Source organism: Rattus rattus, chromosome 4 (assembly GCF_011064425.1).
Source record: "Rattus rattus isolate New Zealand chromosome 4, Rrattus_CSIRO_v1, whole genome shotgun sequence".
NCBI lineage: Eukaryota > Metazoa > Chordata > Mammalia > Rodentia > Muridae > Rattus > Rattus rattus.
In genome coordinates, this window is record NC_046157.1 from 40,702,702 (window position 1) to 40,718,253 (window position 15,552).

The 15,552-nt window shown below is 40.4% G+C and overlaps 1 protein-coding gene across 1 annotated transcript in view; it reads left to right on the plus strand.

Moving 5' to 3' along the window:
• The window catches only part of Abi3bp (ABI family member 3 binding protein), a 197,424-nt gene that overhangs the window by 112,308 nt on the left and 69,564 nt on the right, over positions 1 to 15,552 (plus strand). The window contains exons 15-22 of the mRNA XM_032900306.1: positions 2,359 to 2,421; positions 3,424 to 3,498; positions 4,046 to 4,120; positions 5,046 to 5,120; positions 9,765 to 9,806; positions 11,682 to 11,762; positions 12,171 to 12,218; positions 13,232 to 13,294. Coding sequence (XP_032756197.1) covers positions 2,359 to 2,421; positions 3,424 to 3,498; positions 4,046 to 4,120; positions 5,046 to 5,120; positions 9,765 to 9,806; positions 11,682 to 11,762; positions 12,171 to 12,218; positions 13,232 to 13,294 — 522 coding nt within the window. The remainder of the gene's footprint in view (positions 1 to 2,358; positions 2,422 to 3,423; positions 3,499 to 4,045; positions 4,121 to 5,045; positions 5,121 to 9,764; positions 9,807 to 11,681; positions 11,763 to 12,170; positions 12,219 to 13,231; positions 13,295 to 15,552) is intronic.

Sequence of the window (15,552 nt, forward strand, 5' to 3'; positions counted from 1 at the left end):
TAAAATATAACAAACGATCTTGCAAGTATAAATACTTCTGGAAAGTTGAAAGTAAAATTTTGTGCAGTTGTGACTCATTATTTTGCTTGTCATAGCTTTGAATTGTGCTACCCATTTTAGCTCTCAAATTTGATTTCTCTTTCAACTCTGGTCTCACAGAGGACTTGTGAATTAAATATTAAAGCTTCTGCCTAGTTCCAAATAGCATTAGCATTTTATCCAGTAAAGGCATGGTGGCATGCAGACTGTCTGAAAAACAGTAGCACTCCCCTGAATTCTTGGGGCTGTTCATCAATTTCATACCTAGAATAGTTTGTTAGAAACAGGCCAAACAATTTAGTGAAATCTACCTAGGCAGGCTTAAATGCAAAGTTTTGTAAGAACTTATAGATGCCAATGTTTTTGTAAGGAAATTCAGAACTCACGGTGATTTTAAGAGCACTTTTCAGAGAATTCCTTTTCAGTTCCGCCCTCTTCTCTGACATCTGTAACTTCAGAATCCAGGGGTTTTGATTCAATACAGGAAATTGAGGTGGTTGCTTTTCAAACCGTCCAAGCAATTTAAGATTTCTAGTGTGTAAAAAGTAGGTTGGGTTTTGTTTTTCTTTTCTTTTTTTATCTACCACTCAACTCTCAAAAAGTTGAGATAGAAATATAGGGAACAACTGCGCTGACTAGTATGTTATTTGAATTCCAAATATGTTAAAAAAAAACTTGAAAATAAGGGATTCCTAACAATGCACAGACATGAACCATAATTACCAGACAATAGTAAAGTGTTGTATTCCCAATGATGCCTGTAGTTGTCAGCCTGGCTTGAAACCTCAAAGTGTAAGTATAAGAAGTGGGGTTCATTAATTAATATCCATTAGAATGAAATATAGACTGCAGAAAAATCAATAGAAAGGAGATTTGGGATTTACCATAAATTCAGCCATGGCATTTTCCAGAGGCGTGAATAGAAGCCAAGATATTAATTCGTAATTTCACAAGATGAGAGGGACATGTGTAAGTTGAATGCATTTCCTAACATTTAGAGGGTAACAGAGCTGATGCCTAGATGCTTGACTTGAACCTTAAAGCAGGGCAAGGCTAACTTTACATTAAAATGTTAGGTCCTAAAGAAATAATGATTCTCACAGCATGTGCCTATTTTCACACAGGATGTTCTATTTCTGAGGACTTGGTAGGTTTGCCTTCACAAGGGACACACTTCTTCTGTGTCCTCTTATAGGATTGCATGAGCTGTTCTCTCCTTTGTGACTCTGTCTCACCCTCTAATACAATCTTACAGCTCCAATTAGCATGAGTTCCATGTCATTAAATTGTCATTGGGTCCAATGACTAAATCCTCCTGCATGCTACCTCCATGCTATTAATTCTATGGGCCGATTCGAATGCCCTGAGTAAGCAGCGTCTACCTCCAGACTATGCTTTCTCTGCCTCTTATTTCCACAGTGACAGTTATTGGTGCACCAAGAGAAGATTTTCAGTACTGGTTTTCCTTGCAAGTCTTTTACGGGAACATGAAATTCATCCCTCTATTAAAATAGTTATGTTTGCATGCACCCCACTTTCTTCCTTGTATACAGAATATAAAACTCTGCCTTCAGATCTACCTGCCTTGTAGAAGGGATCATGAGTCTATGGAGGAGCATAAAAAGTTGCCTCTCAATAAAACCAAGAGAGGTGGTGCCAAGTGTGCCTTGGCTTTAGGCCCACTGTCCTTAGCTCTGAAATTAGGGTGAAAATGCACTAAGTCTACAATCCTCCCCTATGAACACTGCAATTGTATTTATCACTATAAACCTCGACTTTATTGTTTAGAAAATATACAAACCTGGCAATGCCTGTCTCTCCTCTATCTCAGGGGTGGTAACAAGGGTAAAGAGGTTAATGCATGAGACAATGTCAACTTTTAAGTACCATTTGCTCCTTAGGTGTACTGTACCGGAGACTTTTACTAAGCAGGAAGATTAAGCAATGGATTCTACAAATAGAACCTTCCGTTTCAATGGGCCTTCTCCTTCCTTCTTTAGAGGCCTCTGCCCTAGCCGCCATATGGCTATTAGATTTGTGTTTCTGCTTGTTTGAGTTCTTTGACTTAGGGCTGGCTTCACTTCATTATAAACAAATGACAACATTTTCACAGCATTTCTAGGCCAGGGCCACAGCATGGTAAATTCCTGCAGCTAAGACAGCAGTGGTGACTGTCAGCTCAGTCAGTAGTGAGACTTACAGCTCCGGAATTTAGTGCCTATGTAAACCAGTGCTTTAGCCGCCACTAAAATATGTCAGGCCACCACGTGTAATATAGCAAAATTAACATGTCTTTTGTTTTACCTTTCTATTTTTAAGCAACTTACGATGTTGTCTCAAGCTCAGCAACTTCTGATGAGACTGAAGTAGAGCCCCACACAGGTATACCCAACCTTTCCGTGATGTCTCTGGATCCTGGGGGTTCTTATACCTAGTGGTCGCTTTCTTAGTTTTTATAAGATGAAGTGTGCTCCCCAGAGTTCCACAGCAAGTAGTAGCTATCTCCATCTGTGTCGGGGAGACAGTTCCTGTCCATACCTCCCACTGGGGATTACTCATTATCTTTATCAGTAAACAAACTCTGTCACACAAGGAGAGAGTACACAGATAGAGGAGTCCACCACCGGGGGAAAGTGATGTAATGGCATCTTATCCTTTTGTCTGGAAACATTCCAAAAATATTTTGTATTCCTAGAGAGTATTCTGTAGGGCAGTGATTCTCAAATGGGGATGGCTTGGGATCTCTCCTCTGCACAGGAGTATTTAGCATTGCATAGGGACACATCTGCTCTTAACTACGGGAGGGGGCGCATCTACATCCAGAACATGGAGACTTGGGATACACTGCCGTGCACACAGCAGCCTCTCACAACTGAGCTTTCTTGGGCACTAATTTTATTGCTAAGCTGAGAGGCGCCGTACTAGGATGGGAACATCACTTGTTTGTTACAGTCGAGCTGTGTCTAAGTTTTACATTCACTTACTGACCCATCTACGGTGGGCAGAACTTAGTATTATTTGTATGGGAAGCCAAAGATAAATAATTTTATACAGTAGAAAATAAAAAAGTAATAAAATTGAATCCTCATAGTAGGTTCCTTTAGCAGCTATGAAATAAGGGAAGAAACTAGAAAAAGGGCACCTGAAAACAAGTTGAATGGGCATAGCTGTTTTATCGTGGGTTCTGATAGCTCAGTGATGTGTGTTTTACAGAGTGCGGCCATCTTAGTTCTTATTGACTCACTGGCTTAAAGCATTGGTTAGCAATCCCCCCAGTGTCCTTGATATTTTCCTTTTATGGGGCACCACTTCTTACTCAGGAGTTTGTATTTTATCCCCAGGAACTTCTATTCCCTTTATAAATGTTGACATTTATTCCAACAGCAACAAGTGATCCTATTCTGGACTCTGTCCCACCTAAAACTTCTAGAACTGCTGAACAGCCAAGGGCAACACTGGGTAATGTTTTTAACAGAGAAACTGTGCTTTGTTTTCCATTAAATGTTCCATAACCAACGTGGATGCCTTTCTTCCAAAGTGACCATTCGATCCCATTTCATCTAACCATTTCCCTCTTTTCTATTTCTGAACATAGAGGAATGATGTATTTTTATACAGGCAGCTTTTATATTCCATTTTATGTATCTGACACTTTCTCTCATAATAAATGAACTACAAAAGAACGGATTTCCAATCTTTAAGCTGTAAAAAAGGAAAACCCTTCAGAAACTGCATGGGTATCTTGTCAGTCATCTGCAGCGTCTCTTGCCCTGTGCTTACGGCTTGCATCCCTTGTGTTCATGGACCGAGTTTGCCTGCTCTGAGCAATTAGCATTCTAGCTTTGCCCTGCTTTACATCCCAGTGTCGTCCACCAGCTGAGGACAACATACATCTTTCCCCATCCTTCTAGCATGCAAATTATGCCATCTGAAAGCATGCTGAAAGCCCCCAAATACCTCACTTTAACTGAGATTGCTTGACGGGGTGGGGTGTTTATGTTTCCAGCTCCAAGTGAAGCATCGTTTGATCCCCGAACCGTGGAAATCCTCACCAGTCCTGAAATACGACCTACGACAGCTGGTAACTGATATCATTTCTGTGTAGTTGTAGGCTTTGAAAGGACAGGTAAAGCGACAGCAAAGAACCCCTGACATTTGCCTCTGGTGTTTTAATGACTAATCATTTCCTTTCTTTCTTTCCTATGGGATCCTTCAAGGAGCTGAGTTATTCAGAGTTAGTCTTGTAACAATCCTCAAGGGATTTGCACAATCCTGAGGGCGATATACTTTGAAAAAGTAGTTTTCTTGGTTTCTTTCAACTTTGTGGACCATAGAAATATAGCAGAAGCAAGTGATATGTGTTTTAAGTGTATTGCTTTCTATTGAGCACAGTAGTAGCATTCAATCCATGGTAGTTCAGAAAGAACCAAGTGGTGCCTGCATCCTGGATATACCCAAAAAGTTGTGTGAGAGAGAGAGTTCGTGTCATATAAAGAAAAATAATGGAGTTCATTAGTGTCTGGTGAAGGCGTTAATGAACTGCAAGATAAAGGTGTCCTGAACATTCTTCCCCATTCTAGAAATCCAAAATATGGAATAAATCATATAGATACCATATAACATAAATTCTTAATTAATTTGTTATACTCTAAAATTAATTTATGTTCTACTCTAAAATTAATTTATGTTATAATCTAAAATTAATTTATGTTATAATCTAAAGAGCCTCCAGGGTATTCAGTTTCTAGGACCTTTATTTGAGTAGTATTTTCCCTCAAGTAGAAATTTAAGTGGGCCTTTATAGAAACATAATTCTTTTGGGCCAGGGAACACTTAAGCTTATTGAGTATGTACTCTGTAGAAAGCACAGCATGGACATCTAGGAATACAAGGAGAACTAGGTAGTCCTTGTATTCAGCAGGGTTGTGCATTTATGGTTACTGGCACCATGTGGCTGACCTTTGGGAAGTGTCACTTACCGAAGCTGTCTTAACTCTTCTTTCCAGCTCCCCAGCAAACTACCTCTATTCCGTCCACACCCAAACGACAGTCAACTCCCAAACCGCCAAGAGTCAAACCTGGTAAATCAACGTCTCTTTAACTTTTCAAATTACTTAAATCCAAATAGATCGTGCTCGCCTCCTTAGAGTAAAAAGAAAATTATATTTCTCTGTAGGGCAGTTTCTTTACAATATTTGAAAGTAACTAACAGCAATAGAAAAGAGAAAACAGGGGTCTCCAATAAGATGTTTCTAGATTTGGGGACAAGCTGGGGAAGAGGGCCTGCCACCACAGCTCTGGATGTGCACTGCATTGAAGATCAGTTTTGCCCTAGGGCAGTGCTTCTCAACCTGTAGGTCATGGCTCCTTTAGGGGTCGAATAACCAAACCCTTCACAGGGACTGCCTAAAACCATCAGAAAGCGCAGATCTTTAGATTATGATTCATAACGGTAGTAAATCACAGTTATGAAGGAGCAAGGAAAATAATTTTGTGGTTGGGGGGATCACCACAACCTAAAGGGTTGTAACTTTAGGAAGGTTGAGAAACGCTGCCCTAAAGTGTGCTGCTGTAGAGAGGAAGTTATTCTGGGCTTCAAGTTTCTTATAACCCGAAGGGTAATAATAATGAAAATAAAACGTAAGGTATAAAACTTCAGCCTGTAGTGCTTATATAGAAGCTCCGAGAAGGATTGAGTTGCAACCGTGAAGCCTTAAAGTATTTGTAGGATTCAGGTGGAAGAAAGAGGAAGGGGAGCACATCTGTTGCAGCCCCAGGAAGTTCATTGCCTGATAGGACGGCCAGGTACTTGCTCCGCAAGCTGACTCACTCCTCACTTTGTAATGTCAGTACGTTTTCTGACCTATATGTGTTGCGATGGCTCAGAAATTCTTTCCTCCAAATTTTGTTCAGTGCATACTTTACGGCTGACTACTAGGTATGGCAGGGTTTTGAAAGGTCACTCTGTTCTTGAAGGAGATTTTTACTATCTCTACGTTGTTAATTTTCCCTTCCCGTCACCAGAAAGAACTACAAGTCCAAGGACAAATGCTCCAAAATTTCTAAACATCCCGATGCTACTCAGTGCTGTATCTGTTCTTTCTTCTCACCATGGAGAATGTAGCACCTTGGCTCTTTTGTAAACCATCAGAGGCTGTTTGTTCTAATTATGCTTATCAATCAATTACTAACATCAAAACATACCTCCGCTTTCTAGTAGATATCAGTAATAGTGAGAAATAATTAAGCCTAGATTAAAACCAGCCTTTGAGTAGTTACGAGAAAGCAGCAACACTTCCGTAAGCGATTCTCTGTGCCTGGAACATGAAATATTCTTTTAATGGAATATTTCCAAAATCTTCCAAGATGACAAATTCATTCCACTTATTTAGTTTTAGTAGGAGATTTATCTTTTGCGGTTTTTATTATACCAACCTGAGAATCTGTTGATAATTTTGTTTATTTTTAACTCCGTAAAATCCAGCTAACTTCTTTGAAACTTAAAATATTCTCTCAGTCTAGAAGTGACACCATATGTGATCCTCGGAGAAACTCAGTTTCTCTGATCCTCCGTTGTAGCATTCTCAAAACAACGCTGACAGATTGATTTGTGCAACTCTTTGGCCCGAGAAGTTCCAATTTATATGTTGGTATCTGATACAGTTTTTCCATGGAAAGTATGAAAACCCAACCAGATGACCTCAGCACCACCGGGCCCTTTGGCATTATCGTGTGTTACTCTGAACTTTGTGAGAGATAGTTATGTGCGTGACCATCATGCAGAGAACTCAGAAATGTAGCCACAGGGGTGAGGGCCCCTTGTCTGTATTACAGCATACTTTCCAGCCCCGTAGTAGACTGGAATTCTGAATAACAGCCTTTCAGCTGGCAAGGCGGGAGTGGGTTCCATCTTCTAAGAACCCTGTTTGTTTGGAACTCCTCAGTTCTGGTTGTAGGGCCAGAAAGAGCTGTTTCTTGAACGTGCCAAGCCTTCTGAGTTGAGAGTGATTTTTGTATTCTGTTTACTCCTCAGGCGAGTTTATGCTATCTTTCTAAAGTCTAGAAGGCTCTTTGGTAGAAGTGCCTATTTAAGGATTGTGGAATGTATCGAATGATCCAGTATCCACCTTTTACAGTTTATCTGGAACTTACACAACAGTCTTGGATATCAATTTATAAAACTAGCTTTGGAGAGCTTCGGTGGTTCTAACCGTCACTTGTCATGTGAATTTTAAAGCCTTCGCTCTGGAGAGAATGCATTCTATGCTCTGCTGTGTAAAGGATTCTCAACTTGGCTCTGCACCATTGGCATGTTTATATAGCAGTTATTAAAGCCAGAGGTTCTCTGCTTAAGTGGTCATGATTTATTTTCATGATGGTGTCAGGCAACACGAGCAACTGCTAAGAAAATAAATTTGTGTGGCTGGGTCTCCAGGTGTAGGGGGCAGCCTGAAGGAAATAAAGCAGTGTTTCTCAATCTCTAGGTCACAACACTTTTGGGGGGGGGTTTAAACGACACTTTCTCAGAGGTCACATATTAGATATGCTTCATATCAGATATTTACATTGCGATTCATAAAAGTAGCAACATTACAGCTATGGCGTAGAAATAAAAAGAATTTTGTGGTTGGGGTCACCACAACAGGAGGAACTGTATTAAAGGGTCCCAGCATTAAGAATCACTGAGTGGGTATGGCAAGTGTGTGAGTGATCCTGGCTAAGTTTGCCAAATGAAGAAGCCCAGTGTATAAAAATCAAGTGTCCTAGCAGTTTAAAGAGCTCTGTCAGTTGAAGCAGGCAGAAATTAATGTATATGAGTTTTAAAAACAATTCTTAGGTTTGGAATGAGGACAGGACAATTCCATTCCAAGTAGGAGCGGATACCAAGCAGATGGGGAACAGTACTGTGTATTTTGGTTAGCAAATTAAATAGTCCTCCTTGGTAATTATGTCTGTTAATTTCACAAAAGTTGGAAAGCATAGACAAACTGCCTATAAATATTGGTTGACATTTATTTATGTCATATTACTAGAAATGAATTTAAGATAATTGAATTAGAGGTCACGCTGTTACTCTTTAAAATGTTCAAATAGACACGTAATTGGATTTTTTTTTTTTTGTTATGCTTTGGTTTTTTGCCAGAGCTTTTACTTGGAAGCTGGTGTGGTTTTGTTCCTTTGATTTTTAAGCTTTTTCACAGCCTAGGGTCCTCACCCTTTCCAGCTCCCAGTCAGGATCACCACTTGAGGGGTGGTTAACACTCAATTCTCACAGTAAGGGACGTGTGTGACCTAAGTCAGCAGAGAGCATGGGAGGGGTCTCTGCAAAGCACTTCCTTAGCCACAGACTTTTGGTGTTAAAAATGAGCTCTGCAGACGGTTTCTGTTTCTAGCTGGAGTTCACAAGAGCATGCAAACCACCAAAGGCTTCTTCCTCAGTGTGGAGAATCCCTGATTTTCCCAGTTCAGCTCGAATGCCCGCTTTTCTATTTTGCTTGCCATGTGAGCTGCTTTTGCTTGGTGGTTGGGTTAGTCAGTGAAGCTTCACATTAATCTCTGGCTTATTTTACATGCATGACCCAGTACATTTCTGAAACCTGGAGCCTCTGCCTTTCCCATGTCTGTCTCATACAATGAGAACTGTCACTTTTGTGTATTAATCCACAATCACACTTTCTTTTTGAGTTCTGAAAGCAAGTCATTTAGTCCCTAGAAAGTTGTTACATAAACACCTCTGTTGTGGCCTCTTCCTCTCATCCGCCCCCACTCCTGCCCCTGTCACTCCTTGCATTTCCCAAATCTGCCACTTTCTCTCACACAGAGTTACCAGGGTTAACTCAGACAAGTACTATCTGAGCCAAATAAATAGGAGGAGAGTTTATGTTGTAATGAAAGCCGATGGGCCAAATCAATTGATTTCTTTTTATAAGAAATAAAATAAGTTCTCACTTCCCCCATGCTTCGAAAATACAGCTAAGTTTAATTATCTTCTTGAGAGAAATTTCTTTTTATTGAGTAGAATAACACAAAAACTGCTGGAAAGAGCCTGCTGGTTGTTTTCTCCCAGACATAATAAACATAACCAAACTATCGTCAGCGAAAATAGAATAGATTTGCTCACATATCATTTGATCATCGGAGGGTTTGTTATTTATCGTGTTATTTAATTTGTTAAACAGTTCATGAAACCTGAGACCATAATTGGACACGCATTGATTTACTAACCAAATGGATTTTGTTTACTAGCAATACGTACTCATAACTATCATTGGTACCATATGAAGACTTGTGGCCCTTTCACACTAAAGTTTCTTATCTTCTGTGAAAGAACAGGAGGTCCAGCCAACCTGGCAGCCTTCAAAACTAACAGAGTGCAGGCATTAGAGGACAGTACACTGCCTTCTTCTCACTTCCTGGGTTGGACATGACCACTCTGTAGGAAACAAAATGGCAGGTGGCAAGAAATTCAGAACATCCTTGAGACAGCTGTCAGACATTTATAGTAAGAGGCATGGCAAAGACCAGCAGGACAAATGAGAATTCGTAATTCTTTTGCTGGGGTTTATGCAATGGATATGAGGCTCGTAAGCCTTAATAGCCTAAGCTGGAACTGCCCACGTCTTCATCAAGGAGTGAACGGATGTGTCTCATGGTAAGGGATGTTTAGTTTCTGCCTTAGGCGAACCCCCTCAGCACTGCTCTGATATTTCTTGCTTTCATTGCAGCCCCAGAACCCGAGACTCGACCATCTGCACAGTCAACAAAGGGTAAAGCTGCTTCCTTGAATCAAAGTGGAAAAATAGCCTGTATCACTTTCTGTATCCAACTTTTGTCCTTAGATTCGCTTTGCTTTAAAAACACTTAATTATTCTTCAGATATCTTTTTTGCAGCTATTTTTTTGCAAGAACATCTACCCTGTGCCTGGGCTTGGCTGAACAGAGGCTCCGGGACACTCATGAAAGCCACACTGCCTTGGATGTGACATTATATTCAAGGAGATTTTCCTTAGCTGCTTCTAACCCGTTATTTCCAGTGGAGACTCCTGGCATCCACAGGCATAGGTGTGCTTCCCTTTGGGAGATGTTTTTTCCCCTCCTCACTTTTCAAAGCGCTAACATTTGCAGACTTTCTTGAAAAGCAAGATGATCTTTCCAGATCTGAAAATTCTGATGTGTCACCAGATAATCCATTAGAGGTGGGAGGGGGGAGTAACAAAGTTAACACTTATAGCTTCTTTTTCTACAAAAGAGAAAAAAGAAAATCAAACCAAACCCAAACCAAGCAAAGAACAGACCCATCCTGCCACTCTGCTGGCCAGTTACCCAACAGTTTCCTTCACAACGAAAACTCCTGCTTAGTGGATTAGATCCACAACTTCCAAAGGCCCAGGCCTCTGCCCCTTTTCCATTTCCTTCTCCAAACTTCAGCTGGCTACATTTTTATTCATTTTTGTCTAAAGCCCCAGGAATTGATTTCAGGAGGAAAGGTTACATCTTGTGTGGATAAAATTTCACCACTTATAACTTGCTCAAGCTAGAAGTTTAAAAAAAGAGCATATCCTGCATTTTAGTCCATTTTACGTTCATTTTTCCTTTGACTTGATTTCCCCCTTGGTAATTTGGCATGCGGTTTCAGGAGCCAGAGCCCTGAGAAAGCATCAGTGATAATGTTGGTTGGCCATGCAGTTACTGAGTGGGTGACTACTTCAGGTTCATGTCCATGGAGTACACGTCAGTATCCGTTTGCCTTTGTGTTCTTGATTATTCCTAACATTTTTAAATCTTACGCTACCTCTAGCCTTTAAATATTTCTCATTTTAAAAAAGTTTCCCTTGACATAATTTTGAAATTCTAGGTGCTTTTTTCCCTATTGTTTAATGTGGGTTTCTTTAATGCTAAGGAGGAAGAAAATCTCCTGCTTTGTAATATTACACCAAATTTTAATTTTAATTCTTAGTGCTTCTGAAAAACAATCTTCTTCATAACTTTTGTGTGACCGTCTCCTCTAAACTGTACACTAATTTTGAGATTTTTTTTTCAACGTCTGTCTCAAAGCGGAAAAATAAGGAGATCTTTTGGGAAATCTGTAAATCTTTGACAAACTCTAAAACAGAGAAAGGGACTGGAAGAGAGAGGGGGGGAGGGGAGGGGCAAAACAACACAAAAACAAACTAAACAAACTCCGAATTTTAAGTAACTGGGTGATGACAGAAAGTGACAAAAGCACCCTGGACTTAGAGTGAACAAAAGAATAAGGGGACAAAGACAAGCAGAATGAGTGGCAGGGGGCAAGCCAGGAAGCAGCATCCATCCTAGGAACCTACCTCTGCTCCTGTTTGAATTCCTGCTGTTGCTTCCCTAGGTGATGCATTGGGGCTTGGAAATGTGAGTCAAATCTTCACTAAATTGCTTTTGCTCTATATTTTATGTCACAACAGGAAGCCAAGGGGTTTGGTAAAAGGAATAGGGGTGCCCCTTAGACACTTCTGGAGAAATAACATTCCAACTAGAAAGTAAAAGTAGGAAAACAATGTATCTAGGTCGATCAAGAGGTTTAAATATGCGACTAAATACATGTAACCTTTACTCTCACTTTGTAGCATTACCCTTTCTCTGCTAACTAGAAATTTTCCTTTCTTTAGCTCCACCACACAAGACCAAAAGGCCAGGTCGCCGCCGTCCTAAAACCACCCGTAGTCCAGAAGTACCCAAGTCCAAGCCTGGTAAATGTGACTATTTAGGGTCCCAGTTATCACAGATGCAGTGATGTGGCTTCTAGTTTGCTAGCTGCCACCCCTCCAAACCGCTGGGCTATAGGGAACAGTATGGTTGGTTGGTAACTTGAGATCTTTAAATCTACCCTACACTCCTAAGTGTACAATGTGAAAAGCTGGCCCATGACCTGGATTATAAAAGCAAGAATCTTTAGGGTCTTACAGCTGATTCATGTGGGGGGATGGCTGAGGTATGGGAAAGCAAGGGTGGATTGAATAGGAGAAGCAACAGGGAAATTACATTCAGGAAAACAAGAAGACTTTGTGTACAGCTTCTGCCTTATGACCCAGGGCAACCTTCTTAGGATATTATTATTCCATGGTATAATAAGTGTTCTTGGTGTTTTGCTTCCATAGCTCTGGAACCCGCTACTGTACCACCGGAGATCTTGGTACCCACAATTGGTAATTCTGCATCCTCTTTCTGTCTCATCACATGTTTTCTTCTCATGGTCTCCAACCCAGGCATGACTGAAGTTCTGTCACCCCCTCACCCCATCAACCATGCTTTCCTTCATCTCATGGGTGGGTGGGAAGAACCTGGAGGCTGGGGAATTCTTTTTGTACAACCTGCTATACTGGTGTAGGAAAGGTCTGTGGTCTTGGGCACAGCTTCCTCGTTCTCTGCTGACCCTCCTCTGTCCTTCAGTCACATGTCCTGATGCTCAGAGAGGCATCTGTGCTTCCTCACAGATGTCTGTAGCCATCCTGGACTAAACAAAGGGCATGCATTTTTCCGGTGTCATGTTAAAATCTCATCATTTTTCCTCATCAAGCTTATGAGACTCTGAAAAGCTACACATTCCCATCGGTGAATGTTTTTAGTATGTTTGAATACCATAGGCTGACTATGATGCAGGGTTCAGTATAAAACTGGTGGTTTGTCTTTGCAACGTTCAGTGCTCTAAGATAATTGTTACTCATTTTAGTGGTAAGATCGTGACTATAATTGTTTTACCGTAAGTCTCAGAATTCAGTTTGTCTCTGACCATTTTAAGAAATTCCCCCAAATGGTTACCATGGGTCACTATTTCTTATGTTAATATCAGACGTTTATGGGTGATTTCCCAGGTTGCTTTTCGAGCAACTTGAAAATTCTCTATCTTACTGTTTTGTAGCAAAAGAAAAGCAGAGCAGTAGAAATGATATACTTGGTCCTTCTTAAATATTGTATTCAAGAAGAAAGTCCTATGGTAGTTAGTACTTTACTCAAAGAAGCATGTTAAGCATTTTCTTGAGATCGTTCTATGGAAAACTAATGGTACCAATGAAGGGTTAACCTGAGCACACTTCCACTATTCCAGGAACTATTTTTACATTCGAATCGAGTCTACCCAGAATGTTTCTCCACTTACACATCCTTAACTTGATGGTCACAACCATGACCATTATAGTAATTTTAATACCTTCTCTTCTAGTTCCCAAACCACCCCAGAGACCTAAAGCCACACGCAGGCCAGAGGCACCCCAAATCCAGCCTGGTAATTAATGTCTTATGTTTCCAATGCTTTAGAGTATACATGGGAAAAGAGTATCCATGTGACATTGATTTCCACGTTCACAGCTTAACTAATTGTAATACCTTGGGAAGCATTTGCTTCCTAAACCCAAAGCCACATCGGGCACGCCACCAACGAAATGTGGTAAACATAGTCCCCATTGTCCTAGTGTAACACGCTTTTATATTTGGAAATGTCATTGAAAGGGTTTCCGTATGAAACTAATGTGACAGAGCACCGTTATTCTTTGTCTTCTGAAAGTCTTCGCACTACGTGTAGGAGATAAGAACGCTGTATACCTGGTAGTCTTATAAATCCCATGTGCTATAAAAAGCATTTCTAGGCCTTTCTGAGTTTATAATGCGCAGAAGTTGGACTTTTCTGCACCTGTGACAACTTGAAGTGATTTCACTGGCTATTTTTAGATCCTGTACCCAGGAGGGAACATGTGCTCCTCTGTAATGGGCACAGTCGAAAGACTTGCTACATAGGGATTTACTTCCTTTGAAGTACCTGTTGGTATTTTAAATGGCAATCGGTAACTAGGTGGTTTTCTGCAATATTACAAAAACTTATATAATGGTTTTGAAAATTCTGTTTACAACTGAAAATTTCTCCCAAGATTACAAACAGTGTAAAACACTCATTAAGAAATGTTCTCATTATAAATTAAACCCATCAAGAAAGTAGTCTGCATCAACCCAGAATAAACTGCGCTCTTTAACTCTGAACTAAATATTATGAATACTTAAGGTGGTTTTCTCTTCATCCGTTTTCTTATGTTTGATGCTGCAGCCCATGAGCCGGTCACATTTGGAAGCGAAGCCCCTGCCCTAGCCATAGGTAACACATGTGCTTCTAGCTAATGTTTCCCTGAGACTTCACCTCTCGTCTCTCTCCTCATCTGTGTGTTCAGTTTCGTCGTCATTCAGACTTTTCTTATTTGTGCTATGTTTGGCAGAGGCCGTTTTAACACGATGCTGGTCATTCTTGCATCTGCTCAGTTAAAAGCACCTGGACGTTACCCTTCCTTTGACCTTCAGAGTCAAACAGATTGTGTGCAGCACCTAATACTGTCAAAGTCTAGGGGGCTCTGTCCATCCATCTTTCAAAGCAGGAATTTCCTGAAGCTTTCCTCGCATGTGTGTGAGAGCATGAAGTTGGTTGAAGCTTGTGATGGCCTCATCAGTTCTGATAAGGGTCCTTTCTGCTGAGAAACTCCCCTCGTGAAAAGTTCTAACAATGACCTCATCGTCTTGTCCCAGCTTCCTTCATCATCTCTGTGCATCATTAATTTGGACACTGATCCCTGATGCCTTTTCATCCAGCTTCATGCTTGGTTCGCTGAACAATCAGGGGAAGTCAATCTCTATACCAATGCTTAGATTATGAGAAAATCGAAACTTACATGAAATCCTCTAGATTTAATGAAAAGAAAAGTACAAAGAGATTTAATACCAGAAGTGTACTTCTTTATTTCTGGTCTATGAAGAATCATTTCAATTATAGAAATCACATATACTGAGATTAAAAAGTTGTATGATTTCCCTTTTTATTCTGAATAATTTTATTCTTTCAGTTGGGAAGGTCTGAGAATTGAAATCAAGTTTTTGTTCATGCTACAGGAGGGATCCTTTGCTGAACAATACTGCCAGTCCTCCATATCTCTTCACATGCTGGATAATTACATATAAACTATCCATTTGAGATAAGCAAACACAGGAACACAGTAAGCAGCACATTGACTACAAAGAGAAGGCAGTCATTTACATCTGTATGGTTGTCACAGATCTTCAGAAAACAGTACAGTCGACAATACTTTCCCTATTTTAACAACCATCAAAAGTAATGGTGGCAAATGTGTTTTAAACATAACAGAAACCTCCATAGCCATTTTCAGAATAAGTTACTATACCACATCATACGACTATAGAGCAACAGTGTCAGAATAGGACTGTCAGAATCAGACAGTTAAAACTAGGAAAACACTTTCTGTAACCTCACAGCCATTCTTGGTGAAAATGGTGCGAGTGTCTTGCAGTATAAGAGGGCAGAAAATCTGGCCAGCTACTGGCAGTAATAGAGTTTCCCTAGACTTTACAAATGCTTCTGAATGTAACATTTTTACATTCCTTGATCACGTCTGTGTCAGAACTAACATCTTGTGACTTCTTCCACCAATCCAAAAATTAAGACTGTTATCAGATAGCATATTGGACCTATAGCAAAGTTTCCTCTGT